This window comes from Engystomops pustulosus, chromosome 3 (genome assembly GCF_040894005.1).
Source record: "Engystomops pustulosus chromosome 3, aEngPut4.maternal, whole genome shotgun sequence".
Lineage (NCBI taxonomy): Eukaryota > Metazoa > Chordata > Amphibia > Anura > Leptodactylidae > Engystomops > Engystomops pustulosus.
Window position 1 is genome coordinate 130336825 of NC_092413.1, and position 16244 is coordinate 130353068.

A 16244-nucleotide genomic window follows, 5' to 3' on the forward strand; every position below is an offset into this window, starting at 1 on the left:
CCCTCCTTCCCTTCTGCGTCTCGCTGTGCACCCATAAAACAAGTAATGGCCACATGTGGGGGGTCTCTGTACTCAGGAGAAATTGCAGAACAAATTGTATGGTGGGTTTTCTCCTTTTATATTTTGGAAATGTGTAAATTTTAGTGCTAAATGAACGTATAAGGGAACAATTTGACCATTCTAAATTTCACCTACATTTTGATTCAATTACTATGAAGATCTCAAGGGGTTAACAATCTTCGTAAAAGCGGTTTCTGATAGCTTGAGGGGTGCAGATTTGAAAATGGGTTGGTTATATAGGGGGTTTTGATGCTAAATATGTAAAATTTCATTCAAAACTGTATTTATCCCCAAAATAGTCAATTCTGAAAATCCGGAAAAGCGATATTCTTTTTGTAAGCCGCGTGACATCAAAATAAATTATCCAGACATTTCAGAAATTATGAAAATGTAAAGTAGACAAATGGGAAATGTTATTCAGCAACTTATTTAGGTGGTAAATCTATCTGCCTGAAAACGCAATGATTTTGAATTTCGAAAATGGCAAATTTTTCAAAAAATTTATCATATTTTCTTTTTTTTTTGTAAATAAACGCAAAACTTATCAGCCAAAATTTACCACTAAAATGAAGTACAACATGTGGGGAAAAAAGAATCTCAGAATCGTTTTGATAAGTAACAGTGTTCAAAAGTTATAACCATATAAAGCGACGCAGGTCAGAATCCAAAAAATCGGGCCGAGCCTTAAGCTACAAAATGGCTGCGTCCTTAAGGGGTTAATATTGGAACTATTTATTTGTGTATTTTGTAAAAAAAAAAAAAATTCCCATTTATATAGCTTTTTTATGGTTGTTTTGCAAAAGAACTAATTTGAGAGAATTTTGCTTGCTTTTGCATGGCCATGTACTAAGAGGCCTAACAATTTAATTTTTTGTTTACGGAGCTGTTTTAGGGTTTGTTTTTTGCGGGACAAGCTTTACTTTTTATTGGTATCATGTTAGGATAAATGTCACTTTTTATATTTTTATAATTTTTGAAGTTTTTGCAGTTTTTTTTACAGCGTTCACCATACAGGTTCAATAACAATTTTATTTTATTGTACAGGTTGTTATAGATGTTGTGTTTATGTGGTCATTTTTCCCTTTTTTATGTTAATTTGATAACTTGTTCAGTGTAATACACTGCAATACTAATGGGCTAATACTAATATGCATTCTGCATAGGCTGACAGCAGCACTGTTGGATCGTGCTGAAAGCATGATCTAACAGGCATCTATCGAAGGCTGTGCTGGAGACCTTCATAGAACCCCAGGGCTGCCATGGAAATGATGGCCACCTCCATGCTATAGCGTGCCAATCGTCTGGGTATGTACCCGATACTGTCCCACAGACGCCATGGTCAACATGACTGTGGCATCTACGTGGTTAAACAGCTGGGATCACATGAATCAGGATCCCAGTTGCTACTGCGGGAACCCGACTTTCACACACAGCCGAGCTCCCACACTGATCCCACTGGCTCAGCTTCTGAGCCAGTGTGATTGCTACGACTTAACTGTACATCATGGTGCGATAACTACCCACACAGTAGTTATGATGTACAGTTACTTCAAGGTGCGGAAAGGGGTTTCATTTGCATGTCATACATCAAAACGTTACTCTTCATTTATAAAACGGGTTATATTTTCATAGTAGAACTTTAACAACTAACCTGAGTAGAAGAAAATCCTCCAAAGTGGTTTCTTTGTTGGCTTAACCATTTCATTACTGCTACTCCTTCAGAAACACGATTCTGTATGACATGTGACATTAGGACATAAGAAGCAACTTCTATATCAACAGAACTTGGTTGCCACCATCCTGGGGCTCTTTGGATGTTAGATTTCCAAAACCTTAAATCACCTGTAATGAAAAAAATCCAGTGTATATGTGTTTGGAGTAATTTTAGACCAATACAATAAATGAAATGATATATAGATCAGCAATGCACTTAAGTTGTCCCATTGCATTATGCATGCTATGGTACCATTCTGTTTTATATTGTAAATGCTTTGCTATACTTTACTAAAGCACAGCATTTAATGTAACTTTTAAGATATGTTTCTTAAATCCAATGTAAATAAAAAATTCTGTATGTCTAATTCAAAATCGTATGTATAGGAAAACCTCTCATGGATTCCTTATTACGGCTCACACAAAGGTGAGCTGCTGTACAGCTATATTTATGGGGTCTCCAGCTGGCAATGAAGAGGCACACAGTAGATGTACAATCCAGGGTTAAACGGCAAACATTTAAAATATTCTTCTTTAACCATATATATAAAAATTATAAAGTTACCATTTTGCTCCGCCCGACGGTTTAAGAGGTCTAGACCTTCTTTAGCTTTGTTTCTTCCAACCAATGATAGTGCATATGTCACAAGACTGAGGGTGTAGTTATCGGAGATGACCTCATTCATTTGAGATTCCAAGTAATTTGTAGCAGCTGTTATTTGAGAAGAATTCTAGGGGAGTGAATAACATTTGTTTTAAATCAAAAAGTATAAAAGAAGTCCCATTTCCCTGCAAATAGCACAGCAAGTTTTCATTTACTGAAAGACATTTTATATTCCTTGTTTTACTATAGCAGTGGTTATATGAAATTCTCTTCGGAATGGGATAAATGTTGTCTGATGTAAAGCCAACAATGGCTTATAAAATGTGTAATTTACAGTTCACAAAAAAGTACATTAGGCATGGGTTTTTCTTTTACCGATTAACACAAATTATGAAATAGGGGGTTTAGATCAAGATGAAAACATGGCAGGTATTTACCCAGTTAAAACCATTTCTTAAAATATTAAATGAGAAGGTGTTTCCAAATAAGCAAACATATGTTCAAGAACATTTCCCCTATCACTCTGCCTACAGAAACCTATAGTGCCTGGGTGGCTACAGCATACAGACCTGCTGCGATGTCTTCAACTTTAGAAATCATGGACCCTCATCTTAACTATAGGGGGGTCAAGGTGTTGCAGCTCTCATATGAACACCAATGTGTGAAGTGTATAGCAGGGTTCAAATGAATATATTTTCACAATAAAATATGAAGTTGGTTAAATACAAGCACTAGATAAAAAGTTCCAGGGAATCTTTAAACTCTGATGCAATTAAAATCTGTTTTTATTAATTAATCAAGTTGAACTCCTTAATTAATTCTGTCTTTTAGTCTATGCCTTTCAAAAGCCTTAATTTACACCATTACACCAGTACAGAGCCATATGAGGGCTTGCTACTTGCAAGATATATTTTACTTCCAAATAGAACAATGCAACATTCTTTACGGTGTACCAGGAAGCTGGAAAAGAATACAATGGAGCCATCTGTGGACAGGTATTATTTTTATACCTTTATGCAGTAAAAATGTCACATTGTGCCATATTGTAGTTATACTGTGGATGACACCTGAGGCTGAGGAGGCACTGCGGTAATCAATTATTGACAGAGTAGTTTTCTTACTTATAACAGATCTAAGAAATCTAATGCTGCTTTTGGAAAAAAAAATATCACACAAGCCATAAAACTATAAACATGGTTACATAGTTACATAGTTTATATGGTTGAAAAAAGACACATGTCCATCAAGTACAACCAAGGAAGGGAAGGGATTGCATGAGGAAGGGATTTAGAGGAAACAATTGTATATAACATAACCATCAATGTTATTTAGATACAAAAAGGCACCTAGGCCCTTCTTTGCTGTCCCTACTGTGACCAGCACCTCAGGCAGGCTACTCCCTAGATTGATAGTTCTCATAGTAAAAAGCCCTGTCACAAACAGTGGTTAAACCTTGTAAGGGGATAGAAAGTAGATACTCCGGCACTCGCAAAATCTTGATAAAATCTAAAAATTTAAATATAATTTAGTCCTTAGTCATAATCTCAGACTCATGACTAAGGACTAGATTATATAGTCCGAAACGCGTAGATCTAGTGGATATGGATGTGCAATATGTGACCCTGCATTTTTAAATACTATGGAATAAAGAATTTTTGGATTTTGTCAAGATTTTGCGAGTGCCGGAGTATCTACTTTCTTTCCACTTACAAGTTTATCTCGGCTGGCCGACAGCACAGCCTGATTCCGGGCACTGGGAGCTGCACGAAGTTGGACTACAAACAAGCTGGGAACATACACGTCAGTGAGCAGATTCATTTGCCTTTTTTTCTAGTGGATAAAGCTTGTTTTCTCTAGAAGCGAACAGTGTCTTTTGATTTGACTTTGTATGATCCATTCATATATCTATATAAATTAATCATGTCCCCTCTTAGCCGTCTTTTTCAAGACTAAAACAACTAGATGTATTTAATATTTCTTCATAAATGAGAGCCTTATCATTTTTGTGGCTCTTCGCTGTATCTAGCTCCAGGGAATCCTTTGTATGCACTGTTGTCCAAAACTGGATGGCATATTCCAGGTGAGGCCAAACCAATGCCTTGTACAGTGGTAATATTATATCCCTATCCCGAGAGTCAATTTTTGATACATGACAAGATCTTGGTGACTTTAGAAGCAGCTGACTGACATGCTGTTATGTAATCTATGATCACTAGTACACCCATGTTGTATGTAGATCATTAGCCGCCAGGTGAATAACCTTACATTTATCCACATTGAAACTCATTTGTCAAGTGGATGACCAAACGCTCAGTTTTTTCAAGCCACCCTGCAGCCTGTGAACATCCTCTTTAAACCTCCATATCATTTATAAATAAATTAAATAGTAGTGGGCTGGGCAAAGAACCCTGGGGTACACCACTTATAAATGGTGGCCATTCTTAGCAGGAATCATTGAACACAACTCTCTAGATGTGATCCTTCATACAGTTTTAATCAAATAGTTCCTGTACAACCAATAGATCTCATTTTACCCATCAGGTGTCTATGAGGGACAGTGTTGAATGCCTTTGAATAGTCCAAGTACACAATAACCACAGCAGCTCCTCTGTCCAGGCATCATTAATAAACCCATGCTTGATATCACTTATTATACTATTTGATGTCAAATACTCCAGTATGTAGTATTTTAGTAACCCTTTCAATATTTCCTCCATAATGGAAGTGAAGTTCAAAGATCTGTAATTTCCTGGCAAAGTTCTAGAGCCTCTTTTAAATATTGGCACCACATTCACCTTGCGTCAGTCACTTGGCACTGTACCAGTAATTAGGGAATCTCTGAAGATTTTAGACAGTGGCACAGCAATGACACAACTGAGTTCTTTCAGATTTCTGGGTGGTAACCCATCTGGTTTAGGAACCTTGTACACATTTATTTTATTGAGCTTAAATTGGATCATGTCTTCATTCAGCCAGTGTAGTAAATTACAGGATGCATCACACGCATTGGCACGAACCACGCCAGAAGTACTTTCTTCTTTTGTTTAAATCCATTTAGTATCTCTGCCTTCTCTTGGTGTTCAGTCACCAAAGCCCCATTTGCACCATATAGGGTTCCCACCTGCTCTGATCTATTTTTTTTTGTATTTATATACAGACTGTCTCCGGGTTAAGCACAGGATTGGCTCTGCAGGTTTGTTCTTAAGTTGAATTTGCATGTAAGTCAGAACTGTATACTTTACAACTGTAACTCCAGGTAAAAATTTTTGGGTTTCTATGACTATTGGATTTTAAAAATGATGGATTGTCATAAGAACAAGTATTAACAATAAAGCCTAATTGCAGACACCTTTGATAACTGTTACAGCTGTTTATTGTAGTCTTAGACTAAAGCACAGTAAATTACCAATATCCAGAGGTCCATTTGTAACTAGGGGTCGTCTGTAAGTCGGGTGTTCTTAAGTAGGGGACCGCCTGTACTTAAAAAATTAATTTTTCTGTCTTTGGCACAATGTCTCTTTCATTTTGTATTTTGGCTGATTTTATTTCCTTCTTACAGATTTTGGTAAGTGTTTTGTAATTATTGAAGGCTTCATGAGACAAACGTCAGATTTATATTATTAAATGCACTCATTTATTGCCCTGTTAACTGTAGCGGTAAGCCATGTGGGGTGTAATCTAGCCCATCCATACTTGTTACATAAATCAATAAATTTAGAAGTATAATGACCCAGTATAGATTTGAATGTTTCTCATTTAACATTAGTATCCTCATGTGACAGTATCTGATCCCAGTGTATATCCTCTAGTGCAGCCCTGAATTTGGGGAAATAAGCATTCTTAAAATTCAAAATTTTCAATTTTCCTTTATGTTTTTGGATTATATGTTATGTTATGATCACTGTTACTAAAGGTTTCCTGGACAGTGACATTTTGGACAATTTTTGCATTCTCTGCATCACCTCTTGTGGAATCTTCTACAAGTTGTACCATAAAATTATCCTGCAGAAAGTTGATAAAATGTCTCCCCTACAGTTGAAGAAAAGCCCTGACCCCAATTTATATTTGGTTAAATATTATTTTATTTTACAGCATATCTAAGTCTACCCCCTGGCTTGACGTGTCTGAATATAATTTGTGACCCTCTAATAGAGCCAAGAGGTGGCAGGGGGCCTCTAAAAAGTGGCAGGGGGATCTAGATAATTAAATGCCTAACTGAGATTTTCACACAAAATGTTAGTTGCTAAACTGTGTAAGCCAGATGGTGGTCATAATGGTTTAAATAGTACATGAAACAGTCTACACATTTGGTACTACAAATATGTTGTGGAAATAATGGGTTAAGCATATGTTGAACATGTCTCGGTAAAGTTGCCAGGTTAGTAATTGATCTTGCTCCAAAGATAGAGCAAAACCTTTAACAACACTTCAGACTGGGGGAGGCAGAGATATAGGACATCCTTGCGAGGCAAGAAGTTGGACTTTCTTCAAAAAAACGAACCTATAAAAAAATAATGTTTCATTAACAATGGAGAGGATGCTGCAAATGGAATTGTCAATGAAAGTTCGTTTGAACACCAGCCCACAGTTTTTTTTAAGACTATGAAAAAGGTTGAAGCTGCCTTGACTGCAAAAATGTTTATCAACGTCTGGTAAGCAATATTAATCACGCAAAGGTTTTCTTTCATCACAGACTAAGGATAAAACATGTTCTCAGTTTCCACTGAATTTGACTTATTGCTTAGTAGACTTCTAGCAGTTTTTGGACTGGATGAACTGAGTTGCTTAGACAATGTTCTAGTAACAATAAATGTTAATAGGAAACATTAGAAGGTTGAATCGCAAAGAATGTTCATGACGCTGTAGTAGTAACATTTATGGTTATTTTCCAGCATTACAATCAGGGGGTGTGCATATGAGTAGCCTTTGTAATGTCTCCAAAATGCTTGATTACTTAGTAGCAGCAAGAATGTATTCTCAACACTATTCAGACAGGTCATTACCGTGTGAGCTGTTTTTTCCCTAAGTCACCATTTTAATAAGCAGTGTTTTCAATTTAAATGCCATTTTTGTGTTGAAACTATTATAAAATTGCATCATTGGAGAAAATCACATATAAATTGTGCTATTATGATATACCCTTCATGGTATGAAGAAGATTACTTCATAGTGTTTTGAAGCTCTAAAGTAGAGGAATCCCCCATTCCCACATGGAATTGTTTTAACTATGACCTAAGCGATAGGATTAGGATTTTCATTTTGTCAATAAATACAGCATACAGACAATTGTCATGTTTACCAATGAGTCATTTCTGGCTTAATGACAACTGCAGAAAAGTTGAGATAAAAATGTTGAAGTGTAATTGTAAAGGGTAATAAGGACATTTCTTTTCTTGTGCACTAATCAAATTACAGTGAAATCCATTATTCTTAAATGGAGATGACCTAAAACAGTAAAGATCGGTTTCAAGAGTACTTGACCTTCCAAAATTGGTAGAGCTATAACAAGCAAGCATAATGAAAAAAAATAACTAGAGGCATGCAAAAGAATGTTAAAAGAACCTCTTTAGGGTCAACTAAGGCCAGTCTTCTTGACTACAGCAAAAGAAAAATATTTGGCAAAAATAGCATTCAAAGTAGAGTAAGAGGGCAGCAACCACTGCCGTCCACAAATAATGATAATATTCATCACATGTTTGAAAAACAAAACACCTGGATTATCCCCAAACCTTTTAGGAAAACATTCTAAGATAAGTAAAAGAGTCCCCAAATATGTTTGATGTAAGGCAAATACAGCAGGTCTGTAAAATTGGCCAAACACAAAATAGAAGACGTGTTTCCAAAGGTTTGATATTCAGCTATATCCCTTGGGTTCACTATCTGGAAAATGTTAAAGGGGTATTCCAGTTGCTAAAAAAATTTGAGTTTTATGTAATAAAATGTTTTCAACAAAATTGAAAAATAGGTTCTTGATTTCTCACTGCTTTAAACACCTTAAAGAGAACCTGTCACTACATTTTCAATAAAAAATACAGCTAGTGACTGGTGCCCATAGAACCCTATTAACTAACTGTCAGGTTCGCTAGGGAGATTGCTGGGACTTCTGGTTCTTCTGGTGGTGCCAGCAGCGTTCTCCGTACCCCGGCGCGTATCCGCGCAAACTCCACCTCTCGTCCTGGGCAGCGGCTGCTAAGATCTCGCGCTGTCTAGGAGGGGCTGGGACTTTGAACCTCTGCTGGGTGCCTGGTTATTCTGCACCGTGAGGGGTTAATTCCCAGGTACTGTCCAGCTCCTATCAGATTCTGGAGGTGGAGTTCTGGCTGCATAAATTGCAGCTTCACTAGTTCCCAGTGCCAGTGTTTGAAAATCCCTTTCTCCCTGGTTGCTGCTCGTTTGTATTGCTCAGTATCTGTATCTATATTGTTGTTAACTCGGCTAGTTTTTGGACTTTGACTCTTGCTTACTGATTCTGCCTTTGACGTTCCCTCTAGTTGTGACTCCGGCTTGTTTACTATTCTTTTATGTTCTATGTTTGTCAGTCTGTTTGTGTTTGCCCTTATCCACACTTACTCAGTATATTCCGAGTCTTCAAGTAGTCGCCCCACGGTTTAGCGTGGGGGGGCTATAGGAAGGGACAGAGGTTGGGGTAAGCTCAGGGCTCACCTTCCCCTGTCTTGTGTGTACCCTATCCTAACAGAAACACTGGCCACACATAGGTCTGCATCCTGTATCCGACCTGCTACATTCTCTCCTTCCATGGAGCCTTTGTCAGCTGTGGTCGCTCAGGTCCAGACCCTAACTCAGTTTGTTCAGGATCTAGCTTCCCGTCTCCAAATTCAGGAATCTATGCAGGTTCCACGGCAGACATCACCGCAGGATCCACTGCCACCCATACCTGAACCTAAGGTTCCTCTCCCTGACGTGTTTTTTGGTGACCGTAAGCATTTTTTTTCATTTCGGGAGGGCTGTAAACTTTACTTTTCTTTACGCCCTCGTTCATCGGGCACAGAGATTCAAAGGGTGGGCGTGGTAATTTCCCTGTTGCGTGGGGATCCGCAAAATTGGGCTTTTTCTCTCCCACCTGACTCTCCATCCCGTTCTTCTCTTGACGCTTTTTTTTCTGCTTTAGGCCAGATTTATGACGAACCTGACCGTCGAGCACTTGCAGTTTCCCACCTTAGATCTCTGTGTCAGGGAAAACGGACAGCAGAAGAGTATTGTGCCCAGTTCAGACAGTATGTGACTGACTCGCAATGGAATGACTGCGCCCTAAAAGACCAATTTATGTCCGGACTGTCAGACCGAGTACAGGACTTAGTCTTAGCTTATGCCGAGCCTCAGACATTAGATGATGCTATGACTCTGGTCATCCGAGTTGATCGTCGCCTAAGATCCAGGCGATCACCTCGGGTGTCCTCGGACTGTCAGCCAGCGGCCAGTCCGTCTCCGGGTAGTCCAGAATTGGAATCCATGGAGCTGGATAGCATCTCTCCTGCACAGCGGAAACAACGTCGAGTGAGACGCCATCTTTGTTTCTACTGTGGAAGTCCTGATCATCAGATCAACACCTGTTCCAAGAGGCAGCAGCAGGAAAACTTCCGCTCCTAAGCAGTAGTCGGGGGGACTGCTTAGGAGCTCAGGTACTCCCTATTGTGGCTAGAATGTATTTACCTTGTACGGTTAAGTTTCAGTCTGTTTCCTGCACTGGTCGCGCCTTTTTGGATTCAGGTGCTGCGACTAATTTAATCGATTATAATTTTGTCTCTCAGTTTGGCATGTCATTGATTCCATTGTCCACTCCTATCCAGATGTCGGGTGCGGATTTGACCCCTCTACAGGCAGGGTTGATCAAATTCCGAACCCCGCAGATGAAGCTTATGGTGGGAGCTATGCATGAAGAATGGTGTTCTTTCCTAGTTATGGAAAACCTGTCTGAAAATGTCATTCTTGGTCTACCCTGGCTCCGGATCCATAATCCGGTAATTAATTGGGAAACTCTGGAGCTGGTTCATTGGGGTCCTCACTGTAAGGAACACCTGACCAGAGTTTCACTATGTACAGTAGTGACGGAAGATCAGAGTCTTCCAGGTTTTCTCTCTGACTACTCAGATGTGTTTTCTAAACCCTTGTCCCAAGTCCTTCCTCCTCACAGGGAGTTTGATTGTAAAATTGACCTTCTTTCCGATGCTAGATTGCCTAAGGGTCGTATATATAACTTGTCGGTGCCAGAACGGGAGGCACTAAAGAGCTATATTGAGGAGAGTTTGGCAATCGGACATATTCGTCCCTCTGAGTCGCCCACTGGGGCCGGGTTCTTTTTTGTTGAGAAAAAAGATGGTGGTTTACGGCCGTGTATTGATTATCGAGAATTAAATAAGATAACGGTAAAAAACTCAGGTCCCCTCCCCTTGATCCCGGATCTCTTAAATCAGGTTTCTGGGGCCCAAGTTTTCTCTAAATTAGATCTCAGAGGGGCTTATAACCTGATTCGGGTCCGAGAAGGGGATGAGTGGAAAACCGCATTTAATACACCTTTGGGGCACTTTGAATACCTGGTTATGCCTTTTGGTTTGAGTAATGCCCCAGCGGTTTTTCAAGGTTTTATGAACTCCATCTTTCATGATTACATCGGTGTGTTTATGGTGGTGTATCTAGACGATATTTTGATTTTTTCTCCGGATATGGTTTCTCACCAGCAACATCTCCGCCAAGTACTTACCAGGTTGCGCAAAAACCACCTCTTCGCTAAACTGGAAAAGTGTGTTTTTTGCGTCCAGAAGGTTTCCTTCTTAGGTTATGTTGTGACTCCCTCTGATGTACAGATGGATCCGAGTAAGGTTCAGGCGCTCACGGACTGGGTTCGGCCTACAAATCTTAAGGCCCTTCAACGATTTTTAGGTTTCGCTAACTATTATCGGAACTTTATAAAGAACTTTTCTGTGATCGCCAAACCCCTCACGGATCTAACCCGTAAGGGTGCTGATCCAAACAACTGGTCCCCTGCCGCTTGCTCAGCGTTTGAAACTTTAAAAGCGGCATTCTCGTCAGCCCCAGTTTTGGTTCAACCTGACCTCTCTCTACCGTTTGTTGTGGAAGTTGATGCCTCCGAGGTAGGAGTAGGTGCAGTGTTGTCTCAGGGGTCCTCCACTCTCACCAGACTGAGGCCCTGTGCATATTTCTCTAGAAAGTTTTCCTCTTGTGAGAGGAATTATGATATTGGTAATCGAGAGCTCCTTGCCATTAAGTGGGCATTTGAAGTCTGGCGACACTTTTTGGAGGGAGCTCTTCATCCGATAACTGTGCTCACAGATCATAAGAACTTAGTATATTTGGATACTGCTAAGCGTTTGAACTCACGTCAGGCTAGGTGGGCCTTGTTTTTCTCTCGCTTTAATTTTGTGGTCACCTACCGACCTGGGTCAAAAAATGTGAAGGCTGATGCCTTGTCCCGTAGCTTTGGGACTCCTGAGCTTCCAGCGACTACGGACAGTAATATTTTGTCTCCAGGTGTTGTGTTGGCAGCTGTCTCCTCCCACCTCTCCTCTCAAATTTTAGCAGGACAAAAATCTGCACCCAAAGACCTTCCGGAAGGCAAGTTGTTTGTTCCTATTTCTTGTCGTTTGAGAGTGTTGGAGGAGACGCATTGCTCAGTATTGGCAGGTCATCCGGGTATGCGGAGTACCTTGGATCTCGCAAAGAGAAGTTACTGGTGGCCTCACATGACTAAAGATGTGCACACATTTGTCCAAGCCTGTCAGGTCTGTGCGCGAGGAAAGACTCCCAGGAGACGTCCTGAGGGGCCTCTTCTTCCGCTTCCAGTTCCCACCAGGCCATGGTCTAAAGTGTCAATGGATTTTGTCACTGATCTGCCAGCATCTCAAGGCTATACAGTGATTTGGGTGGTAGTGGACCGTTTCTCCAAGATGGGACACTTTGTTCCATTAAAAAAGTTACCCTCAGCTGAAGAATTGGCTGATTTGTTTATACAGAATATTGTACGCCTCCATGGTATACCAGATGATATTGTGTCTGATAGGGGCGTACAATTTGTTTCCAAATTTTGGCGAGCATTCTGTTCTAGACTGGAAGTTAATCTGTCGTTCTCCTCTGCGTTTCATCCTGAGTCTAATGGTCAGTCCGAGAGAATGAATCAGGAGATGATTCAATATCTGCGACTCTTTGTCTCGGACAGTCAGGACCAGTGGGTGAAATTCCTTCCGTTGGCAGAATTTGCTATTAATAACCACTGTAGTTCGTCCACACAGGTATCTCCGTTTTTCTGCAATTATGGTTTTCATCCACGTTTCTCTTTTTCATCTGTGCCGGTCTCTAATATTCCTCGAGCGGAAGCTATTGCATCCAAGTTACGCTCGCTCTGGTCACAAGTTCGGGAGAGTATTCGGAGGGCACAAGATTCTATGGTCCAACAGACTGAAAGAAGGCTCACTAACTCTGGTACGTTTGTGGTGGGGGATAAAGTGTGGTTATCCACGAAAAACCTTAAATTGAAGGTCCCCTCTTTGAAGTTTGCGCCCAGGTTTGTGGGTCCGTTTGTTGTCACTCATATGGTTAACCCGGTTTCCTTTAAGATTACACTTCCAGCAGGGTGGCGGGTTCATAACACCTTCCATAAAAGTCTTCTTAAGCGCTATGTGGAGCCTGTGTTGCCTCTTCCTGACCCTCCTTCTCCATCTATTGTGGAGGGGAATCTGGAATTTGAAGTGGAAAAAGTGGTGAATTCCAGATGGGTAGGTAACTCCCTGCAGTACCTGGTCCATTGGAAGGGTTTTGGTCCTGAGGATAGGTCTTGGGTTCCGGCTAGAGATGTTCATGCTCCACGGTTGCTCAGGTTGTTTCATCAGGCCAACCCTCAGAAGCCATCTTTAAGATCTAGGGGTCCGAAGGCCCCCCGTCAGGGGGGGGGTACTGTCAGGTTCGCTAGGGAGATTGCTGGGACTTCTGGTTCTTCTGGTGGTGCCAGCAGCGTTCTCCGTACCCCGGCGCGTATCCGCGCAAACTCCACCTCTCGTCCTGGGCAGCGGCTGCTAAGATCTCGCGCTGTCTAGGAGGGGCTGGGACTTTGAACCTCTGCTGGGTGCCTGGTTATTCTGCACCGTGAGGGGTTAATTCCCAGGTACTGTCCAGCTCCTATCAGATTCTGGAGGTGGAGTTCTGGCTGCATAAATTGCAGCTTCACTAGTTCCCAGTGCCAGTGTTTGAAAATCCCTTTCTCCCTGGTTGCTGCTCGTTTGTATTGCTCAGTATCTGTATCTATATTGTTGTTAACTCGGCTAGTTTTTGGACTTTGACTCTTGCTTACTGATTCTGCCTTTGACGTTCCCTCTAGTTGTGACTCCGGCTTGTTTACTATTCTTTTATGTTCTATGTTTGTCAGTCTGTTTGTGTTTGCCCTTATCCACACTTACTCAGTATATTCCGAGTCTTCAAGTAGTCGCCCCACGGTTTAGCGTGGGGGGGCTATAGGAAGGGACAGAGGTTGGGGTAAGCTCAGGGCTCACCTTCCCCTGTCTTGTGTGTACCCTATCCTAACACTAACTGACACTCTTCATTTTAAAATTTGTTTCCCTCACATCCCCATAAATAAACATTATCTTATATTACCTGGCCCCTCCTATCTTCACCTACGCATGTCCCATGGTTCTTATCAGCTTATCATGGGACCAGGTTGATGTTATCTAAGGCGCTCTATCCAGTTTAATTTGCAATATCTACCCCATGTATCTGGCACACATGGCAGTTTCATGGTATTGTCAAAGCATGTCTCCATGGACTTCTTCTCCTTCCTGTGCCTACATGGAGGCTGCTGTTATTTCATGTGATCAGATAGATACATGGGGTAACCCATGAATATGAAGGTTTACTTCAGGTGAGTTGCTTATAAGTTTACAAACTGATTTTCGTAACATTGCAGCGATGGAGAAGAGTCATTAAGGGATAAGGACAATGCTTTTAATCATAGTTTTTAATTAAGTACTTATTTTGGTTGCATAAATTTGCATGGCAGGTTTTCTTAAATGTCATATTGGGATTCTACGGCTGTTATTGAAGGCTCCAATCTCGGATGTTTTACTCAATCCCAACTACCCACTGATTTTAGATGTCAGCAGGCACAGGTCTCGAGTCTGCAAAGTCTTTATACGTTCCTGCAGTTTTCTTCTGATCCCGCGCTAATCACGAGAACAGGGCCGGGTCTCTGGCTGTCTGAGACAGCTGAAGTCCCTAAGGAGAAGGGGGATGCATTTTATTACTGCATCTTTTTTCTCTGATTCTCATAGTATCACATGGAAGCAGCATGATGCACAGAGGAGGAGAGCCGCCAGGCACATGGTCAGACCCAGTCTAGCTCTAATCCAACATCTGTCCCCACAGGGGGTCATTTCCCCCTGTAACTGGCACTCTACAGATGCCCCAGATGCTACATGTGAAAAAGAGAAGTAGAAAAAACCTTTATAAATAAATAATAAAATAAAAATGTGGAAAAGTCTTTTTTTGACCTCATGGGGGTCATATAAAAGTTAATAAACACACGAATTACATACTAACAAATTTTTAAAAATAAATATTAATATTCCCCAATAAAAATTTTTTAAAAAATAGTCACCCCATTTGCCCCAGACTATACACATTGGGGCTCATTAACTAAGGGTCGCAGAACGCACTTTTGTTGAACTTTTGCCTTTTTCGGGGATTGCACAGCTTGGACAGGTATTTAACAGGTGTCTGCGCTAGCTTTTTGGCACACACAATCATTTTTTTGGCGATCTGACTGATTCGGACTGAGCGCAGGATTTAAAATTCAAATTGTGTTGCAAGCTGATGCACTCAGATACACCACTTAAAAGAAGGAGAACTCTGTTGGACCTGAGCGGGAAAGTAGCACATGCAGGATATCGGGCCCAAAAGCTGCGGCAGAGTCGGACAATGCACTTTTGGTGAACTCCGCGGACAGGTAAGTAAATGTGCCTATCAAGGCTACAGAAGATTTAAAGAGCCAGCGCATCATTTATTGGCGCTGGCCATTTCCAAGAATTCTATATAAATCTGCCTCTTCCTGCACACCCTGCTGTATCTTCGTGCCATTGAAAAAGCTTGTTCCCTGATGCCCTGCATTCTTAGTGTGATTTCCAGTTGTGACCCCGGTTCCGCATTTGACTTTGATCCTGTTCCGCCTGCCCTGACCTGTTGCTTCGTCTCCGAATCCAATCCCATGCTGCCCGTGGTGGTACCAAGCGGGTTGCTTTGTGGCGGGCTCTGGTGAAAAAAAGGTACCACTTAGATTCTGGTCCCAGGTGTCGGCTTATGTCATCGTTCGTGGTGGTCCAGTTGGCCCACTGCCCCTGGAGCCTGATGATGCTCCATTATATATCAAAATGACCTTCACGCACTAGGGAATTAATTTACAATGGTAATTTTGAGTTAATTTGAAAACTGAAAAAAATATGCTAAAAATAAAGTATACACTCACCGGCCACTTAATTAGGTACACCTGTCCAACTGCTCGTTAACACTTAATTTCTAATCAGCCAATCACATGGCGGCAACTCAGTGCATTTAGGCATGTAGACATGGTCAAGACAATCTCCTGCAGTTCAAACCGAGCATCAGTATGGGGAAGAAAGGTGATTTGAGTGCCTTTGAACGTGGCATGGTTGTTGGTGCCAGAAGGGCTGGTCTGAGTATTTCAGAAACTGCTGATCTACTGGGATTTTCACGCACAACCATCTCTAGGGTTTACAGAGAATGGTCCGCAAAAGAAAAAACATTCAATGAGCAGCAGTTCTGTGGGCGGAAATGCCTTGTTGATGCCAGAGGTCAGAGGAGAATGGGCAGACTGGTTCGAGCTGAT

At 41.2% G+C, this 16244-nt stretch overlaps 1 protein-coding gene across 2 annotated transcripts in view; it reads right to left on the reverse strand.

Annotated features, from left to right (window-relative positions):
• Positions 1–16244, reverse strand: part of CD109 (CD109 molecule) — a 129736-nt gene that overhangs the window by 25428 nt on the left and 88064 nt on the right. For both annotated transcript variants that reach the window (XM_072142116.1, XM_072142117.1), the window contains 2 exons: positions 2339–2504; positions 1712–1902 (listed from right to left, as the gene is read on the reverse strand). In XM_072142116.1, the coding sequence (XP_071998217.1) occupies positions 1712–1902; positions 2339–2504 (357 nt within the window). The remainder of the gene's footprint in view (positions 1–1711; positions 1903–2338; positions 2505–16244) is intronic.